Source organism: Oryctolagus cuniculus, chromosome 1 (genome assembly GCF_051225735.1).
Source record: "Oryctolagus cuniculus isolate XC-2025 breed Fujian yellow rabbit chromosome 1, ASM5122573v1, whole genome shotgun sequence".
Taxonomy (NCBI): domain Eukaryota; kingdom Metazoa; phylum Chordata; class Mammalia; order Lagomorpha; family Leporidae; genus Oryctolagus; species Oryctolagus cuniculus.
In genome coordinates, this window is record NC_142867.1 from 44,060,192 (window position 1) to 44,078,394 (window position 18,203).

Below are 18,203 nucleotides of genomic sequence, written 5' to 3' on the forward strand. Positions count from 1 at the left end.
AGAAATCTTGGGTTTCTTTCTGATGCTTGAATGGAAGTGCTGAATGAAGAGAGACATAGACAGAGACAGAGATAAAGACAGAGACACAGACACAGATACAGACACAGGCATGGACACAGATTGAAAGAGGGTGGGAGAGAGGGAAAAAGAGAGAGATGGTTTTTGTCTATTTTTTGATGGTGACAGTCAAGAGAGAAGAGCTAAAAAGTTTGGCTTTAGGCAGTGCAAATACAGTGCTTGTCATAAGAACATATAAGATGATTTGTAGATATTTGGATGTATGAATTAGAATATGTTAAAAGCCCCAAATTGAAAATAATTTAAAAAACTATCAAAAAGCATCTATATTGGAAGGAGTGCACTCATAAAATGTCAAACTGTGAAATACTATTTAGACTGAAAAGATAATGACATGAATACATGCAAGGCATTATTAGTGCAATGGAAAATATTTCATTATAGGTGGACTGAAACTTCAGCTTCAGTGTGAACTAAGAACCAGTTCTCTGCCCAGAGTCTTGTTATTCAAGTGATCAGATGTGTTTTACTGTTCCTCTTTTATATACAAATTTCTTGGCCATATGTTAAATTTTAGTCTCCTACTGAAAGCATGAGCTTTTCCCCTCTTTACAGCTGGATAAATCTATAGCTTGGTTCATATTTGAAAGTCTGGACTTTGTCCACAACAAAAGATGTGACACAAAAATATCTTTCATATATGCATCTATATGTTTGATATACAGACATACATGCTCACATATGTATAGGTAAAATATATAGTATATACTGTGAGCTTCCAGTGTCATGATGGCTCTGAAGATGCTCTGAAAGTATGAAATTCTATCCTGATGTGAGATGTTCTTGTAATACTATTTGATTTGTACATACATATACTACAGTGTTTGGGAGGAGGGTAGGAAAGAAGGGGCTTTTAATATGCAAATCTGTAAAATAACTTCCTCAACAGAGCAAGATTTTTATCACTCCACCATGAAGGAGGAGAAATTATTGTGCTTTGCTGCTAATTACCCTAAGGTATTTGACTATTTACAAAGAGTAAGTAAAAGTAAACAAATACTGACATTTCTAATACTGAGCAAATTCCTAATTTCTTGCTTTGTATTAGCAACTTTTTAATGTACCAAGTATCTCCAAAATACCTTAAAATTTGCAGAGTACTTCACATACATGCTTTCATTTGGATTTCATAGTAATAACCACATTATTTTGTTTAATTCAAGAGAAATTATCTTATTTAGAAAGTAGCAGGATTATGACTCAAAACAACTTCTCTGGTTCCCTGTCATATGCTCTTTATTTCCTAAAGATTGCCTTGTAGGTTTTTTTTTTCTTTGCTTTTTAATCCTAGGAAGCAATGGGACAGTATTTTTCATTTGTGCATTTATATTATAATAAAATCCTATGTTCTAGGAATTATATTTTTAGTACTCCTGCCAGTGAATTTTTAAAATATTTATTTTAGATGTGGGAAAAAATATAATTTTGCCTCTTAACTTGCTCAGGAAGAGAGAGGGGTCTATGACCGCTGACCCATAGTGGCTATATTAATAAGCAGTAGATAGAAAGTGTAAAAGCAATACAGAATCTAAAGTTTTCATCTAAAGTCAGAGCAATTAGAATGATAGTATCTCACACTTACTGAACACTTATTATATTATATTCCTGGCACAATTTAACTCCTTCAATTTTTTGACTTATTTAATTTTCAGGGTAATCAATGAAATAGATATTATTCCTGTCTAAACACAAAACACAAAGAAATGGCCACACAGAAACCATGATTCTTTAGAAGGCAAGTTTCTAATGGGAAAGTTAAACATTCTAGGACTACAAATGTAGAGGAAATAATGATTCAAAGACTGAAAATGGTTTTAAAAGAGGGGAAAAGATTTCTCAGGTTTCACAAATTCTATCCACATATAAAAATTTAGTTATTCCCATTTTATTTGGAATGACTGAAACTGTCCTTACTGTATACTGAATTTTATAAGTAACCTCTATGATTATAGAACTATTTCATTAAAAATGTACAAATAAATGTCTTCTGCTTCTCAAAATTAGGTGCTTTTCTGAGTATTGCATGAACCCTGTATCTTTACTATATCTACACTGTCAACCACTCATTTAAAAAAAAAAACAGTTTGAGAGGTAGGGATGATAATGGGTTTTAGGGTCCAAACAAACTTTCAAACTCACCCAACACCATGAAGTGCTCATATTCTACAAAGGAACACCTTGCAGACATTGTATTATACACACACATGTACACAAGAACACAAAGGCACACACACAATATTTGAAGGAATGTGCCCAAAGTTTCTCTACCTACAATTCTGTTTCTTGCCGAGGATGGAAAGAAAGTTGATGGATCATCAATGAGGAAGAGCTCTTGACGATGTCTGCTGAACTGGGCAGTGAAATATTCAGGATGAGGATACTTCACACTCGCTGGAAGTTTCACAGCCGAAAGCATATAGGTCAATGGAGTGTCCTCATTTCGGGGAACATCACTCTCCTTAATAGGCATTTTGATTCCCAATACTTCAGCATAAGTAACTAATACCTCCCAAGGAGCATGGATCTTGACAAAGTAAGTCCTTCCATCTTCAGAGTCCTGCATTGTAAAAAGAGGAAAAAGAACACAAAGCTTCCTGAAATATTTGTTATTGAGATGATTAAGGAAAAGAAATAAAATTTTACAAAATCTCAAACATGTACAAGTATTTTCAGTTAATTGAAATTTTTTCAGCAAAACTTTTAGGAAACCAAATTCTCAAAACTTATGCTTACATAAACAAGGGCATAGGTACATATAATATATATGTATATGTGTGCATGTGTGTGTGTATGTATGAAGGAGAAACAGAAAGAGACAGAGAGAGAAAGAGAAATTTATGAGACTCCAAGATGGCAGAAGGGAACAATGTGCTCTGCTAGTATAGGGATCAACAGCAAAACAAACAAACAAACAAAAAATAGCGTAGGAAGTGCGCTGTAATGGGAGAATCAGAGAACTCAAAAATGGAGTTTCTACAGAGGGAAGAGGAATGCCATGAGCCTATGTGGAAGCTGCAGGCACACAGCATGAAAACGGACACAACACACTAAGCAGCCAAGAGTCAGAGTGGGGTAGCAGCTTGGAGATGGAGGTGAGACCAAACTGCGATAACCTGTACTGATAAAGCCAGAAGACGAGCATGGTATGATTCTGGCCTGGAGACCTAAGGTACTTGCAGACCCAGCAGAAGTAAAAGGGGCACATTTATCTTACCCCATCCTCTCTACAAAAGTGGCCAGCACCCAGCTGGAAAAGGGAGGTAACATTTTGGGCTCCAGCAGAAGCCATGGAAGCCTTTGTGTGTATGTATACCAAATGGCTGTGACAGGATACTACTTAAAATTGATCAAAGAACTAAATCTACAACTCAATACAATCAATTCATTAATGAACATTAGAGAAACTCTGCAAGACATTGGGATATGCAAGACTTCTTTGAAAAGACCTCACAGCACAGCCAATGAAAGCCAAAATTGACAAATGGGATTCCATCAAGAAGCTTATACAATGCAAAAGGAACACTCGGCAAGGTGAAGAGGCAACCAACAGAATGGGAGGAGATATTTGCAAACTACACAACTAATAAAGGGTTAATATCCAGAATCTATAAGGAGCTCAAGAAATTTAAAACAAAATAAAACAAAGAATCCATTTAAGAAATGGGCCAAAGACTTCGATAGGCATTTTTCAACAGAGGAAATTCACATGGCAAATAGACACTTGAGAAAATGCTCAGGATCACTAGCCATCGAGGAAATGCAAATCAAAACCACAATAAGGTTTAGCCTCACTCCAGTTAGAATGGTCATGAAACAGAAATTAACAAATGACAAAAGCTGGTGAGGATGTGGGGAAAAAGATATCTTGGTCCACCATTGGTGGGAATGTAAACTGGTTGTAACCACTGTGAAAGACAGCATGGAGATACCTCAGAAATCTGGAGACTAAGACCTAGTGAATGAGTGGAGCTCATGAACTGAGACTGTGAAAAAAGGAAAACAAAAAATGAGGGTGTGTGAGAGAACTCACAGTGTGGCTGAGATGTGAGTACTCTCAGTGGGAGACGCCACAAACTCGAGCGGCCTTGGCTACTCAGTGAGAGACACTGCAGGAGGATCTGAGCTTACACTGAGGACTGCAGAGATCCTTTGTGTGATCCTTGGTACAGAGCAGACGAATATTATTCCCACTGGGGCTAGTGCTCAGGCACTGATTGCCATCGAGAAGAAGAGCTCAACTGAGTGGAATTACTTCCCTTCTGATTAAAGAGAGAGAGAGAGAGAGAGAGAGAGAAAGATTTACCACACCAACCTGGGTGTGTCATCTTAAGCACACCCTTAACCCTGAAGAACTGAACACAGCTCTCTGGCCAAACCCACCACAAGTCTCTAGAGAGTCACTGAAAGCAGACAGTCCCCTTTTTATCTTAAGAGTCATAATAAAATGAAAAAAGTAGCCACAGTGGAAAAAAAAGAAAATAACGAGTATCTCCACAAATAGCAAACAACAAATGCAACAACTGAGGGGACAAGAACAAGGAAGACAACATGACGCTCCCAAAAGAACATGACAATTCAATACAAGATTATGAGATAGAAGAAATGGAGGAAATAGAACTCAAAAAATTTATGATAAGAATATATAGAAGTAATCAAAAACAAACGCATGAGGGCCTGCACCGTGGCTCACTTGGTTAATCCTCTGCCTGTGGTGCCAGCATCACATAAGGGTGCTGGATTCTAGTCTCTGTTGCTCCTCTTCCACTCCAACTCTCTGCTGTGGCCCTGGAAAGCAGAAGAGGATGGCCCAAGTGCTTGGGTGCCTGCACCTGTGTCGGAGACCAGGAAGAAGTACCTGGCTCCTGACTTCAGATCTGCGTAGCTCTGTTCACGGTGGACATTTGAGGGGTGAACCAATTGAAGGAAGACCTTACTCTCTGTATCTCTCTCTCACTGTCTCACTCTATCTGTCAAATAAATAAATAAATAAAAAGAATCATTAAAAAAAAATGCATGAAATACTGAAATCCATGCAGGACATGAAAGAAAATCTCTCTTATGAAAATGAAATCTTAAGGAGGAATCAAAATGGAATGAGGAATTCAATAGAACAAATAAAAAACACAGTTGAGAACCTTAAAAACAGATTCAGTGAGGCAGAAGAGAGAATATCGGACTTAGAAGACAGAACACAGGAAAGCATACAGTCAAACCAAAGAAAAGAAGAGGAAATTAGAAATCTAAAAAATATGGTTGGGAATCTACAGGATACTATTAAAAAACCCAACATTCAGGTTCTAGACATTCCTGAAGGCATGGAGAGAGAGAAAGGAGTAGAAGACCTTTTTAGAGAGATACAAGCAGAAAAATTCCCGTCTTTGGAGAAACAAAAAGACATCCAAGTACAGGGAGCACACAGAACTCCCATTAAACATAACCAGAAGAGATCCTCGCCATGACACATTGTAATCGAACTCAGCAAAATGAAACATAAAGAAAAGATTCTAAAATGTACAAGAGAGAAATTACTCTCAGAGGATCTCCAATGAGACCCACAGCAGACTTCTCATCAAACCCTATGGGACAGGAGGGAATGGTGAGACATAGCCCAAGTACTAAGAGAAAAAAACTGCCAGAATATTATATCCTGCAAAGCTCTCATTTGTGAATGAAGGTGAAATAAAACCTTTCATAGCAAACAGAAATTGAAAGAATTTGTCACTACTCATCCAGCCCTGCAAAAGATGCTTAAAGATGTGTTACACACAGACATGGTCATCATATGAAAGAAGGTAAAGGAAGAAAATCTCTAAGTAAAAGATCACAAGTTCAAAGCATATATTAGAAATACATTTGGAAAACATCATGCTGAGTGAATTGAGCCAGTCCCAAAGCGACAAATATTCTATGTTCTCCCTGATCGGCGACTACTAACTGAGCACCAAGGGGGAAACTTGTTGAAATGAAGTGGACACTAAGAGAAACAGTGACTTCATCAGCTCTTGTCCTGATGGTTGATATACAATGTAATACTTTATCCATTTTAGTATTTTTTTTTGTTCTAGTACCATTGGTTGAACTCTGTAATTAACACACAATTATTCTTAGGTGTTTAAATTTTAACTGAAAAGTGATCCCTGTTAGGAATTTGGAAAACATTATGCTGAGTGAAATAAGCCAGTCCCAAAGGGACAAATACCACTTATTCTCCTTGATAGGTGACAACTAACTGAGCACCAAAAAGGAAACCTGTTAAAGTGAAATGAACACTAGGAGAAACGGTGACTCAATCAGCCCTCACCCTGTTGATGAGCAACTTAATATGTTATCCCTCTTAGTATTTTTTTTGTTTGTTCTACTTAATACTTTTGGTTGAATACTGTAATCAATACACAATTCTTCTTAAGTGCTGAAACTTAACTGAAAAGTGATCTCTGTTAAATGTAAGAGTGGGAATAAGAGAGGGAAGAGATGTGCAATTCGGGACATGCTCAAGCTGACTCACCTCAAACGGTAGAGTTAGAAACATACCAGGGGATTCCAATTCAATCCCATCGAGGTGGCATGTACCAATGCCATCTCACTAGTCCCAGTGATCAATTTCTGTTCATAATTGATCATAATGATAGGACTAAGAGTCAAAGGGATCACATAAACAAAAATAGTGTCTGCAAATATTAGCTGATAGAATAAAAAAGGGAGAGAACGATCCAACATGGGAAGTGAGATACACAGCAGACCCATAGAATGGCAGATGTCCTAAACAGCACTCTGGCCTCAGAATCAGCCCTTAAGGCATGAGGATCTGGCTGAAAAAACCATGAGAGTATTTCAGGCATGGAAAGCCAAGACACTCTGGGGAAAAAAAAAACCTAAATGAAAGATCTTTGCGAGTGAGATCCCAGTGGAAAGAATGGGTCATCAAAGAAGGAGGTACCTTTCTCTGAAGGGAGGATAGATCTTCCACTTTGACCATGGCCTTGTCTAAATATGATCAGAGTCAGTGAACTCAGGGGGCTTCCATAGCCTTGGCAGCTCATGAAAAGATCCTAGGGTGATTACTGACACCATAAACAAGAGTGTCAATTTGTTAAGTCAACAACAGGAGTCACTGTGCACTTACTCCTCATGTAGGATCTTTGTCCTTAATGTGCTGTACATTGAGATTTAATGCTATAACTAGTACTCAAACAGTATTTTTCACTTTATGTTTCTGTGTGGGAGCAAACTGCTGAAATCTTTACTTAATGTATGCTAAACTGATCTTCTGTATATAAAGAGAATTGCAAATGAATCTTGATGTGAATGGAAGGGGAGAGGGAGTGGGAAAGGGGAGGGTTACGGGTTGGAGGGAAGTTATGGGGAGGAAGCCATTGTAATCCATAAGCTGCACTTTGGAAATTTATATTCATTAAATAAAAGTTTGAAAGCAAAAAAAAAAAAAAAAGAAATACATTTGGAAAAATGGCAGGGAAAAGTCACTACTTATCAATAGTCACATTGGATATAAATGGCCTCAACTCTCCAGTTAAAAGACACAGACTGGATGAGTGGATTAAGGAACAAAACCCATCTATTTTTTGCCTACAAGAAATACATCTTTCCTAGAAAAGTGCATGCAGACTGAAAGTCAAAGGGTGGAAAAAGATATTCCATGCCGACAGAAACCAAAGAAGAGCTGGCATAGCCTTCTTAATATCAGAAAAAAATAAACTGTAACACTAAAACTGTTAAGAGAGACAAAGAAGGGCACTATATAAGGATTAAAGGATCAATTCAACAGAAATATGTAACTATTATAAGCCTGTATGGACATAATAATAGGGCACCGGGTTATTTAAAAGATATGCTAAGGACCTTAAAGGGAGACTTAGACTCCAATACAATATCATTGGGGGACTTCAATACTCCATTTTCAGCTAAGGAAAGATCAACTAGACAGAAAATCAGCAAGGAAACAGCAGATTTAATTGACACTATAGCCCAAATGAATCTAACAGATATCTACACTTGAAGAATACACATTCTTCTCAGCAGTACATGGAACCTTCTCTAGGATTGACTAGGCCATAAAGCAAGTCTCAGCTAATTCCAAAGAATCGAAATCATACCATGCAGTTTTCTCAGATGACAATGGAATGAAGCTGGAACTTAGCAACTCAGGAATCCTTAGAGCATATGCAAACACATAGAGACCGAACAATATGATCCTGAATGAACAACAGGTCACAGAAGAAATCAAAAGAGAAATCAAAAACTTTCTGGAAGCAAATGAAGATAACAACACAACATATCAAAACTTACGGGATACAGCAAAAGCAGTGTTAAGAGGAAAGTTTATAGCAATAGGTGCCTACATCAAGAAACTGGAAAGGCACCAAATAAATGAGCTATCAATGCATCTCAAGGATCTAGAAAAGCTGCAGCAAACCAGACACAAAACTAGTGGGAGAAGAGAAATAATTACAATTACAGAAGAAATCAACACAATTGAATATGAAAAAAAAAAACATTACAAAAGATCAGCCAAATGAAGAGTGAGTTTTTTGAAAAAATAAACAGAGTTGACACTCCATGGACACAACTAATTAAAAAAAGGAGAGAGAAGTACCAAATAAATAAAATCGGACATGGACATGAAAAAGGGACTGTAACAACAAACACCACAGAAATAAAAAGAGTCATCAGAAATTACTACAAAGAGTTGTATGCCAGCAAACAGGGAAATCTATCAGATATGTTAGATTACTGGACAAATACAACATACCTAAATTGAACTATGAAGACAAAGAACCTAAACAGACCCATAATTGAGACAGACATTGAAGCAGTAATAAAGGCCATCCTGGCCAGCGCCGCGGCTCATTTGGCTAGTCCTCTGCCTGCAGCGCCTGCACCCCGGGTTCTAGTCCAGGTTGGAGCGCCGGATTCTGTCCCAGTTGCTTCTCTTCCAGTCCAGCTCTCTTCTGGCCCTGGAAGGCAGTGGAGCACAGCCCAAGTGCATGGGCCATGTACCCATATGGGAGATGAAGAGGAAGCACCAGGCTCCTGTCTTCGATCATGCAGTGAGTCAGCCACAGTGCACCAGCCGTAGCGGCCATTTGGGGGGTAAACCAATGGAAAGAAAACCTTTCTTTCTGTCTCTCTCTCTCTCACTGTCTACCTCTGCCTGCCAAAAAAAAAATAATATTAAAGGTTCCTCTCAACAAAGAAAAGCCCAGGACCAGAGGCTTCAATGCTGAATTCTGCCAGACATTTAAAGGAGAGCTAATTCCAGTTCTTCTCTAACTATTCAGAACAACTGAAAGAGAGGGAATCCTCCAAAATGCTTTTTATGAGCATCACCTTAACCTAAACTTGAAAAGTATGCAGCAGAGAAGGATAATTACAGACCAATTTCCCTGATGAATATAGACGCAAAATCCTCAATAAAATTCTGGCCAATACAATGCAACAACACATCAGAAAGATCATCCACCCGACCAAGTGGGATTTATCCCTGGTATGCAGGGATGGTTCAATGTTTGTAAATCAATCAATGTGATACACCACATTAACAGACTGCAGAAGAAAAATAATATGATTATTTCAATAGATGCAGAGAAAGCATCCGATAAAATTCAACACCCTTTCATGATGAAAACTCTAAGCAAACTGGGTATAGAAGGAACAATCCTCAATGCAATCAATGCAATTTATGAAAAAACCACGGCCAGCATACTATTGAATGGGGAAAAATTGGAAGCTTTCCACTGAGATCTGGTACCAGACAGGGATGCCCACTCTCACCACTGCTATTCAATATAGTTCTGGCAGTTTTAGCCAGAGCCATTAGGCAAGAAAAAGAAATTAAAGGGATACAAGTTGGAAAGGAAGAATTCAAACTATCCTTCTTTTTTTTTTTCCTTCTTTACAGATGATATGATCCTTTAGGGGATCCAAAGTACGCTGAAGCAAGACCCCTACCTTACACCTTACACAAAAATACACTCAACATGGATTAAAGAGCTAATTCTATGATCCGATACCATCAAATTATTAGAGAACATTGAGAAACCCTACTAGATAAAGGCACAGGAAAAGACTTCTTGGAAAAGACCCCAGAGGCACAGGCTGTCAAAGCCAGAATTAACAACTGGGATTACATCAAATTGAGAAGTTTCTGTACTGCAAAAGAAATAGTCAGCAATGTGAAAAGGCAATGGACAGAGTGGGAAAAAATATGTGGAAACTATGCAACTGATAAAGGATTAATAACAGAATCTAAAAAGAGATCAAGAAACTCCACAACAAAAAAAACCTAACAATCCACTTAAGAGATTGGACCAGGACCTAAATAGACATTTCTTTTTTTATATAAATTTATTTATTTTTTATTTGAGAGTCAGAGTTACACAGAGAGAGGAGAGGCAGAGAGAGAGAGAGGACTTCCTTCCGATTGTTTACTCCCAAATTGGCTGGAAGAGGCAACAGCTGGAACTGCGCTAGACATTTTTCAAAAGAGGAAATCCAAATGTCCAACAGACACATAAAAAAATATTCAGGATCACTAGCAATCAGGAAAATGCAAATAAAAACCACAAGTTTCACCTCACCCCAGTTATAATGGCTTATATATAGAAATCAACAAACAACAGGTGCTAGCGAGGATGTGGGGGAAAAGGGACACTAACCCACTGTTAGTGGGAATGCAAACTGGTAAAGCCACTATGTGAGTCAGTCTGGAGATTTCTCAGAAACCTGAATATAGCCCTTCCACATGATCCAGCCATCGCACTCCTTGGAATTTACCCAAAGGAAATTAAATTGGCAAATAAAAGAGCTGTCTTCACCTCAATGTTTATTGCAGCTCAATTCACAATAGCTAAGACCTGGAATCAACCTAAATGCCCATCAACAGAAGACTAGATAAATAAATTATGGGATATGTGCTCTATAGAATACTAAAGAGCACTAAAAAAATGAAATCCGGTCATTTGCAACAAGATGGTGGAATTTGGAAAACATCATGCTGAGTGAATTAAGCCAGTCCCAAAGGAACATATATCATAGGTTCTCCCTGATCTGTGACACTAACTGAGCACCTAAAAGGAAACCTGTAGAAGGGAAATGGACACTATGAGAAACAATGACTTGATCAGCCCTTGTCCTAACTGTCGAGGAACAACTTAATACTCTATCCCTTTTAGTATTTTTTTCTAATTAATATTATTGGTTGAACTCTTTGATTAACACATAATTATTCTTAGGTGTTTAAATTTAACTGAAAAGTGGCCCCTGTTAAATATAAGAGTGGGACTAAGAGAGGGACGGCCAGTACAGTTCGGCACATGCTCTCTCAGACTTACTCCTAATGGTAGAGCTAGAAACATGCTAGGGGATTCCAACTCAATCCAATGAAGCTGGCATGCACCAATGCCATCTCACTAGTCAAAGTAATCAGTTTAAGTTCATAATTGATCATAATGATAGGATTAAGTGTCAAAGGATCACATAAACAAGACCAGTGTCTGCTAATACTAATTGATAGAATTAAAAAGGAGAAAACGATCCAACATGGGAAGCAGGCTACACAGCAGAATCATAGAATGAAAGGTGTCCTAAACAGCATTCTGGCCTCAGAATCAGCCCTTAAGGCATTTGGATCTGGCTAAGAAACCCATCAGAGTTTCTCAGGCATGGAAAGGCAAGACACTCTGGCAAAAAAAAAAAAAAAAAAAAAAACACCACCCTAAATGAAAGATCTCTGTGAGTGAGATCCCAACAGAAAGAAAGAAGAGGCCATCAAAATAGGAGGTAACTTTCTCTGAAAGGAGGAGTGAAATTCCACTTTGACTATGGCCTTTTTTAAATACAATTGGAGTTTGTGAACTCAAGAGGTTTCCATAGCCTTGGTAGCTCATCACAAGAATGTCACGTGATTACTGATGCCATAAAGAAGAGTGTCAATTGTTAAATCAACAACAGGAATCACTGTGCACTTACTCCCCATGTAGGATCTCTATCCTTAATGTGTTGTAGTATGCGAATTAATGGTAAAACTAGCACTCAAACAGTATTTTATACTTTGTCTATCTGGGTGGCTGCAAACTGTTGAAATCTTTACTTTGTATATACTAAGTTGATCTTCTTTGTATAAAGATAATTGAAAATGAATGTTGATGTGAATGGTATGGGAGATGGGATGGTTGTGGGTGGAAGGGAGGTTATGGGGGAAAAAGCTGCTATAATCCAAAAGTTGTACTTTTGAAATTTATAGTTATTAAATAAAGTTTTTTTAAAAAAAGAGAATTAGTGATTGTTTATTCCATTGGTGTTACAGCCTTGACTCCTCTGTTGAGGAACTTTTTTTTTTTTTTTTTTTTTTTTTTTGTCTCTCTCTCTATTCATACTATTTTTGCACTCTTTTACTTAGGGTAGGGCTAACTATACAATCATGAAGTATATTGAAAATTGCTCATTGTAAAAATTAAGAGTGGGAATTTTGGGCAGGGGAGGGTTGGGTGGGAGGGAGAATGGGGGGGTGAGTGCCACTTTTCCTAAATCTATATATATGAAATAGTTGAAACTTGTAGCACAAATAAAATTAAAAAAATATAGGATTCTTCCAAATGGAAATTTGGCATAGTAATTAAGAGGTCTCTTGGGATGTATACATTCCACATTGGAGTATTGGATCTATTCTGACTTTCTGCTAATGTGCACGCAAAAAGGCAGCAGAGAATGGCTCAAGTTCTTGGGTCCTTGCCACTTATGTGGAAGACTTGGACTGTGTTGATATAGCCAGAGGAAGAGCACGGTGTGAGTCTGGCCTGGATTGTGGTCTGGATTATCTGGCTTCATTGTGGATAAGAATGCTCTATCTATCTCAAACAATATTTAAATAAATAAAAATTTTACAAAATAAGATTCAGGTATAAATATATATTGAAACTTACCCTCTTGTCTTCAATTTCCAATTCAAGACCTGATTTTCGGAGATTTTGCTCAAATTCTTTTCTTCTTTCCTTTAGCAAAACAAACAGAATTATGCAGAATCCTTTTATTCTATTAGTTCAATGAGAGACTAGGTACACGATTGCCAAACTTCTAAGTGTTCTGTGTCCCACCCCAGTTATTTTAAAAAGGCCTCTGTGTATTACGTCAAACTTAATGTCATGTACTGCTTTCCATCTGTACAATAATTCCCAATAATCATAAAAATCCAATGTATCCTATAATCTCTGGGAAATATGCAGCAGAACCTTTAATGGAAGACATATAAAAACTTTACTGAATAAAATACTGTTTTTTAAATAAAAGCTTTACAATAAGACAAATATATCATGCTGTTATTTGGGATGACTCAGTATTACCAAGTTCAATACTCTGCAAATAAATTATATATTTAATTCAACTTTAAGCCAAAATGTCAATATGACTTTTTAATCTTGAAGGATAGAATGGCTTCACACAGAGAAAAATCAAATTAAACTATAGGTCATTAGTTCACATAATCAAATTATGTAGACTTAAAAACAATTCACTGATCATCAATATTTTTGCTTTAACTGTGAATAAAGTATAACAAAATACACACTAAAATTTTAAAATAATTACAGTATCTTCAAACACTAATCTTCAAATAGGCATGTCTTGAGTATGTATAATATGTTTTTTAAAAAGCTAGGAGAGGGGATTTTGAATGTTTTCACCAAAATGAGGGTAGGTATTGAACACTGTACAATATAGGCCTGTATCAGGGCCTGCGCTGTGACACAGCAGGTTAAAGCCCTGGCCTGAAGCAATGGCATCCCATATGGGTGCTGGTTCTTGTCCCAGCTGCTCCTCTTCTGATCCAGCACTCTGCTATGGCCTGGGAAAGAAATAGAAGCTGCCCAAGTCCAAATGACATAAAGAGAAGATTCTAAAATGTGCATGAGAGAAATGCCAGATTACTTTCAGGGGATCTCCAATTAGACTCACAGCAGACTTCTCATCAGAAACCCTACAGGCTAGGAGAGAGTGGTAAGATATAGTCCAAGATTAACAGAAAAAAAACTGTCATCCAAGAATATTATACCCTGCAAAGCTGTCATTTATGAATGAATGTGAAATAAAGACTTTCCATAACAAATAGAAATTGAGGGGACAGCACTGTGGTGTAACAGCTGCCTGCAGTGCCGGCATCCCGGACATTGGTTCGAGACCCAGTTGCTCCACTTCTGATCCAGCTCTCTACTATGCCTGGGAAAGCAGCAGAAGATGGCCCAAGTGCTTGGGCCCCTGCACCCACATGGGAGACCTGGAAGAAGCTCCTGGCTCCTGGCCTCGGATCAGCAGAGTTCCGCCTGCTGTGGCCAATTGGAAATGAACAAGCTGATGGTAGACCTCTCTGTCTCTCCTATCTCTGTGTTACTCTGATTTTCAAATAAATCAATAAATCTTTTAAAACAAAAAATGAAATTGAAAGAATTTGTCATCACCCATCTAGCCCTACAAAAAATGCTTACTGATGTGCTGCACACAGAAATATGGTCATCACTACAAAAGAAGGTAAAGGAATAAAATCTCTCAGTAAAAGATCAAAGGAAATTCAAAGTAAAAATTAGGAATATTTTTGGAAAAATAGCAGGGCAAAGTCATTACTTATCAATACTCACATTGATTGTAAATGGCCTCAACTCCATAGCCAAAAGACTAATATTCAGAATCTAAAAAGAGATCAAAAACTCCACAACAAGAAAACAAACAACCCACTAAAGAGAAGGGCCAAGGACTTAGACATTTTTATTTTTTTTTTAAGATTTATTTATTTATTCAAAAGTCAGAGATATACAGAGAGAAGAGAGGCAGATAGAGAGTGATCTTCCATCCAATGGTTTACTCTCCAGATGGCCTCAATGCCCAGAGCGGCACTGATCTGAAGCCAGGAGCCAGCAGCTTCTTTTGGGTCTCCCACATGGGTGCAGGGGCCCAAGGACTTGGCCCATCTTCTACTGCTATCCCAGGCCACAGCAGAGAGCTGCATTGGAAGAGGATCAGCCGGGACTAGAACACACGCCCATATGGGATGCCAGCACTTCAGGCCAGGGTGTTTACCTGCTCTGCCACAGTGCCGGCCCCATTAAACAGACATTTTTCAAAGAGGAAATCCAAATGGCCAACAGACACATGCAAAAAATGTTCAGGATCACTAACCATCAGGGAAATGCAAATCAAAACCACAATGAGTTTTCACCTCACCCCAGTTAGAATGGCTTTCACACAGAAATCAACAAACAACAAATGCTGGTGAGGATGTAGGGAAAAAGGTATCCTAATCCACTGTTGGTGGGAATGAAAACTGGTAAAGCTAGCATGGAAAACAATTTGGAGGAATGTCAGAAATCTGAATATAGTCCTACCATAGGACCCAGTCATCCCACCCTTTGTAATTTTCCCAAAGGAAATAAAATCGGCAAATGAAAGAGCTATCTGCACCGCCATGTTTATTGCAGCTCAATTCACGATAGCTAAAACATGGAATCAACCTAAATGCCAGTCAACAGAAGACTGGATAAAGAAATTATGGGATATATACTAATGGAATACTACAGAGTGGTAAAAAAAAATGAAATCCGGACATTGGCACCAAAATTGATGAATCTGAAAAAATCATACTTAGTGAAATAAACCAGTCCCAAACAGACAAATATCATATGTTCCCCCTGATCTGTGACAACTAGTAGAGCACCTAAAAGGAAACATGTAGGAGTGAAATTTACACTATGAGAAACAAATATTTGAATAGCCCTTGTCTTGACTTTAGAGGATGAGTTTATTATTTTAGTTTTTTTACTCTTTTCTTTTTCTACTTAATATCATTGGTTGAACACTTTACTTAACACAGAATTACTCATAAGTCTTTAAATCCAATTTAATATTGATCACAGTAAAAAATAAGAGCCCAAATAAGAGAGGGAGGAGATGTACAGTTCGGCAGATGTTCCCTCGGACTTACCACTAAGGGTAAAGCTAAAAACTTTGCCATGGGACTCCAAATCCCATTAAAGTGGGTGCTAATGCCATCTTACTAGTTAAAGCGATCATTTTAAGAGTGTAACTTATATATATAGGAATAAGTGTCAAAAAAATCACATAAATAAGACCAAGTGTCTGCTAATAACAATAGGTAGAATTAAAAAGGAGAGAACGATGCAACATGGGAAGCAGGCCACACAGCAGACTCAGAGAATGACAAACACCCTAAACATCACTCTGGCCTCAGAATCAGCCCTTAAGCCATTCGGATCTGGCTTAAAAGCCCATGAAAGTATTTCAGGCATGGAAAGCCAATACACTCTGGCAAAGAATGATCTACATGAAGGATCTCTATGAGTGAGATCCCAGTGGAAAGAAGCGTCCATCAAAGAAGAGGTACCTTTCTCCAAAGAGAGGATAGAACTTCCATTTGATTATGGCCCTGTCTAAATACTGATGGAGTTTGTGGACTCAAGAGGCTTCCATAGCCTTGGCGGCTCATAAGAGCATCGGGTGATCACTGACATCATGAATAAGAGTTTCATTTGTTAAATCAACAAGAGTCACTGTGCACTTGCTCCCCATGTAGGACCTCTGTCCTTAATGAGCTGTTCTATGATAATTAACAGTAAAACTTGTCTTCAAACAGTACTTTATACTTTGTGTGTCTGTGTGGGTACAAACTGTTGAAATCTTTACTTAGTAAAGAGTTGGTCTTCTGTATAAAAAGATAATTAATGAAGAATGGAATGGGAGATGGAGCAGAAGGTGGGATGGGAGTGTAAGTGTTAAGGTGGGTATGGGGAAGAATTCCTAAAGCTGTACCTATGAAATTTATATTTATTAAGTAAAAGCTTTCTAAAAAATAAATAAAAATAAAATAAATAAAAGTGAACAAATAATATCAGCTTTGAAAGTGACAATTGCCATAATGAAAATAAAATAGGATCATAATTACAATATAATACAAAGTCCACTGCAGATTGGATAAATTCATCCTACAATTTCAAAACAGTATTTTCACTGAAAAGATTTATATTATTTTCAAAAACTCCTGCAATTTGGTGGCCACACTTAATATCTAATGTGAGCTGTCTAAATACCTCAGCTTCTTGGAGGAGAAGTAAAAGGACTTTGTCTCTAAAACATCCAGTAAATTTAATTGGCATCACACATTCATTACTCGGCTGCCTATTTTGTAGTCTTTTCACTCAGTTTCAGCTTTCAATAACACTTCGGAAGTCTCTGACTTTTTACAATGTAATTCAATGTGAATATCCACATCAAAATATAGAATATACTTCTTTTTGTTATTCTTGTGTTTCTCACATAGGCACTTACCGCTTTTATTTCTGCATCTTTCCTTAAGTCATCAACATAGGAAAGTACAAAATCAATTTGCCTAATCCCATCTCGAAAGAAGATAGAATCTTTGCTTTGCTCATTTTTTTGAAACTGTAGGAGACATAAACGGCACAATTTTAAATTCTATTTTTATTCTCAAGTGGCAAAAAACATGGAAATGATTACCTAATATTTGTTTTCTTAAAGATTTATTTCATTTATTTAAAAAGCAGACTGACAGAGAGAGTGAGCAAGAGGGAGAGAGACACAGAGAGAAAAAGATCTTCTCTCTACTGCTTTACTCCCTAAATGGTTGCAACAGCCCAGGCTGGGTCAGGTCAAATCCAAGAGCCTGGAACTCCATTTAGATTTTCCAGGTGGGTGGTAGAGATCCAAGTATTTGGACCACCTTCTTGCTGCCTTTCCAGGATCTTTAGCAAGAAGCTGGATCAGAAGTGAAACAGCCAGGATTCATTGCTCCAATAGGGAATTACAGCATTGTGAACAGTGGCTTAAACTGCTGTTCCACAATGCAGGCTCGATTATCTAAAATTTGGTCACCACTTAATGTTATATTTGATTCTTGAAATGACAGATCAGGGCACACAATTGGAGTTTCCATCAACAGAAGAGTATGCTTATGTAATGAAGTCAAATTCTATATAGGGCTTTCAATAAAAAAGACCCAGGAGGAGGATCAGCAAATTGACTACTTGTGCATACAACAAAAATACTACAATTACCCTAAAATATAAAATAAGTATATGTATACACTGATT

General features: G+C 37.6%; 1 protein-coding gene across 23 annotated transcripts in view; it reads right to left on the reverse strand.

Annotated features, from left to right (window-relative positions):
- Window positions 1–18,203, reverse strand: part of ANO5 (anoctamin 5) — a 116,181-nt gene that overhangs the window by 59,053 nt on the left and 38,925 nt on the right. For 12 of the 23 annotated variants that reach the window (XM_089310502.1, XM_051824971.3, XM_051824968.3 and 9 more), the window contains 2 exons: window positions 13,017–13,085; window positions 2,351–2,635 (listed from right to left, as the gene is read on the reverse strand). In XM_089310502.1, the coding sequence (XP_089166628.1) occupies window positions 2,351–2,635; window positions 13,017–13,085 (354 nt within the window). Of the gene's footprint in view, window positions 1–2,350; window positions 2,636–13,016; window positions 13,086–17,421; window positions 17,536–18,203 lie in introns of all 23 variants that reach the window. The other 11 variants (XM_051824965.3, XM_051824961.3, XM_051824963.3 and 8 more) reach the window with 1 other exon arrangement.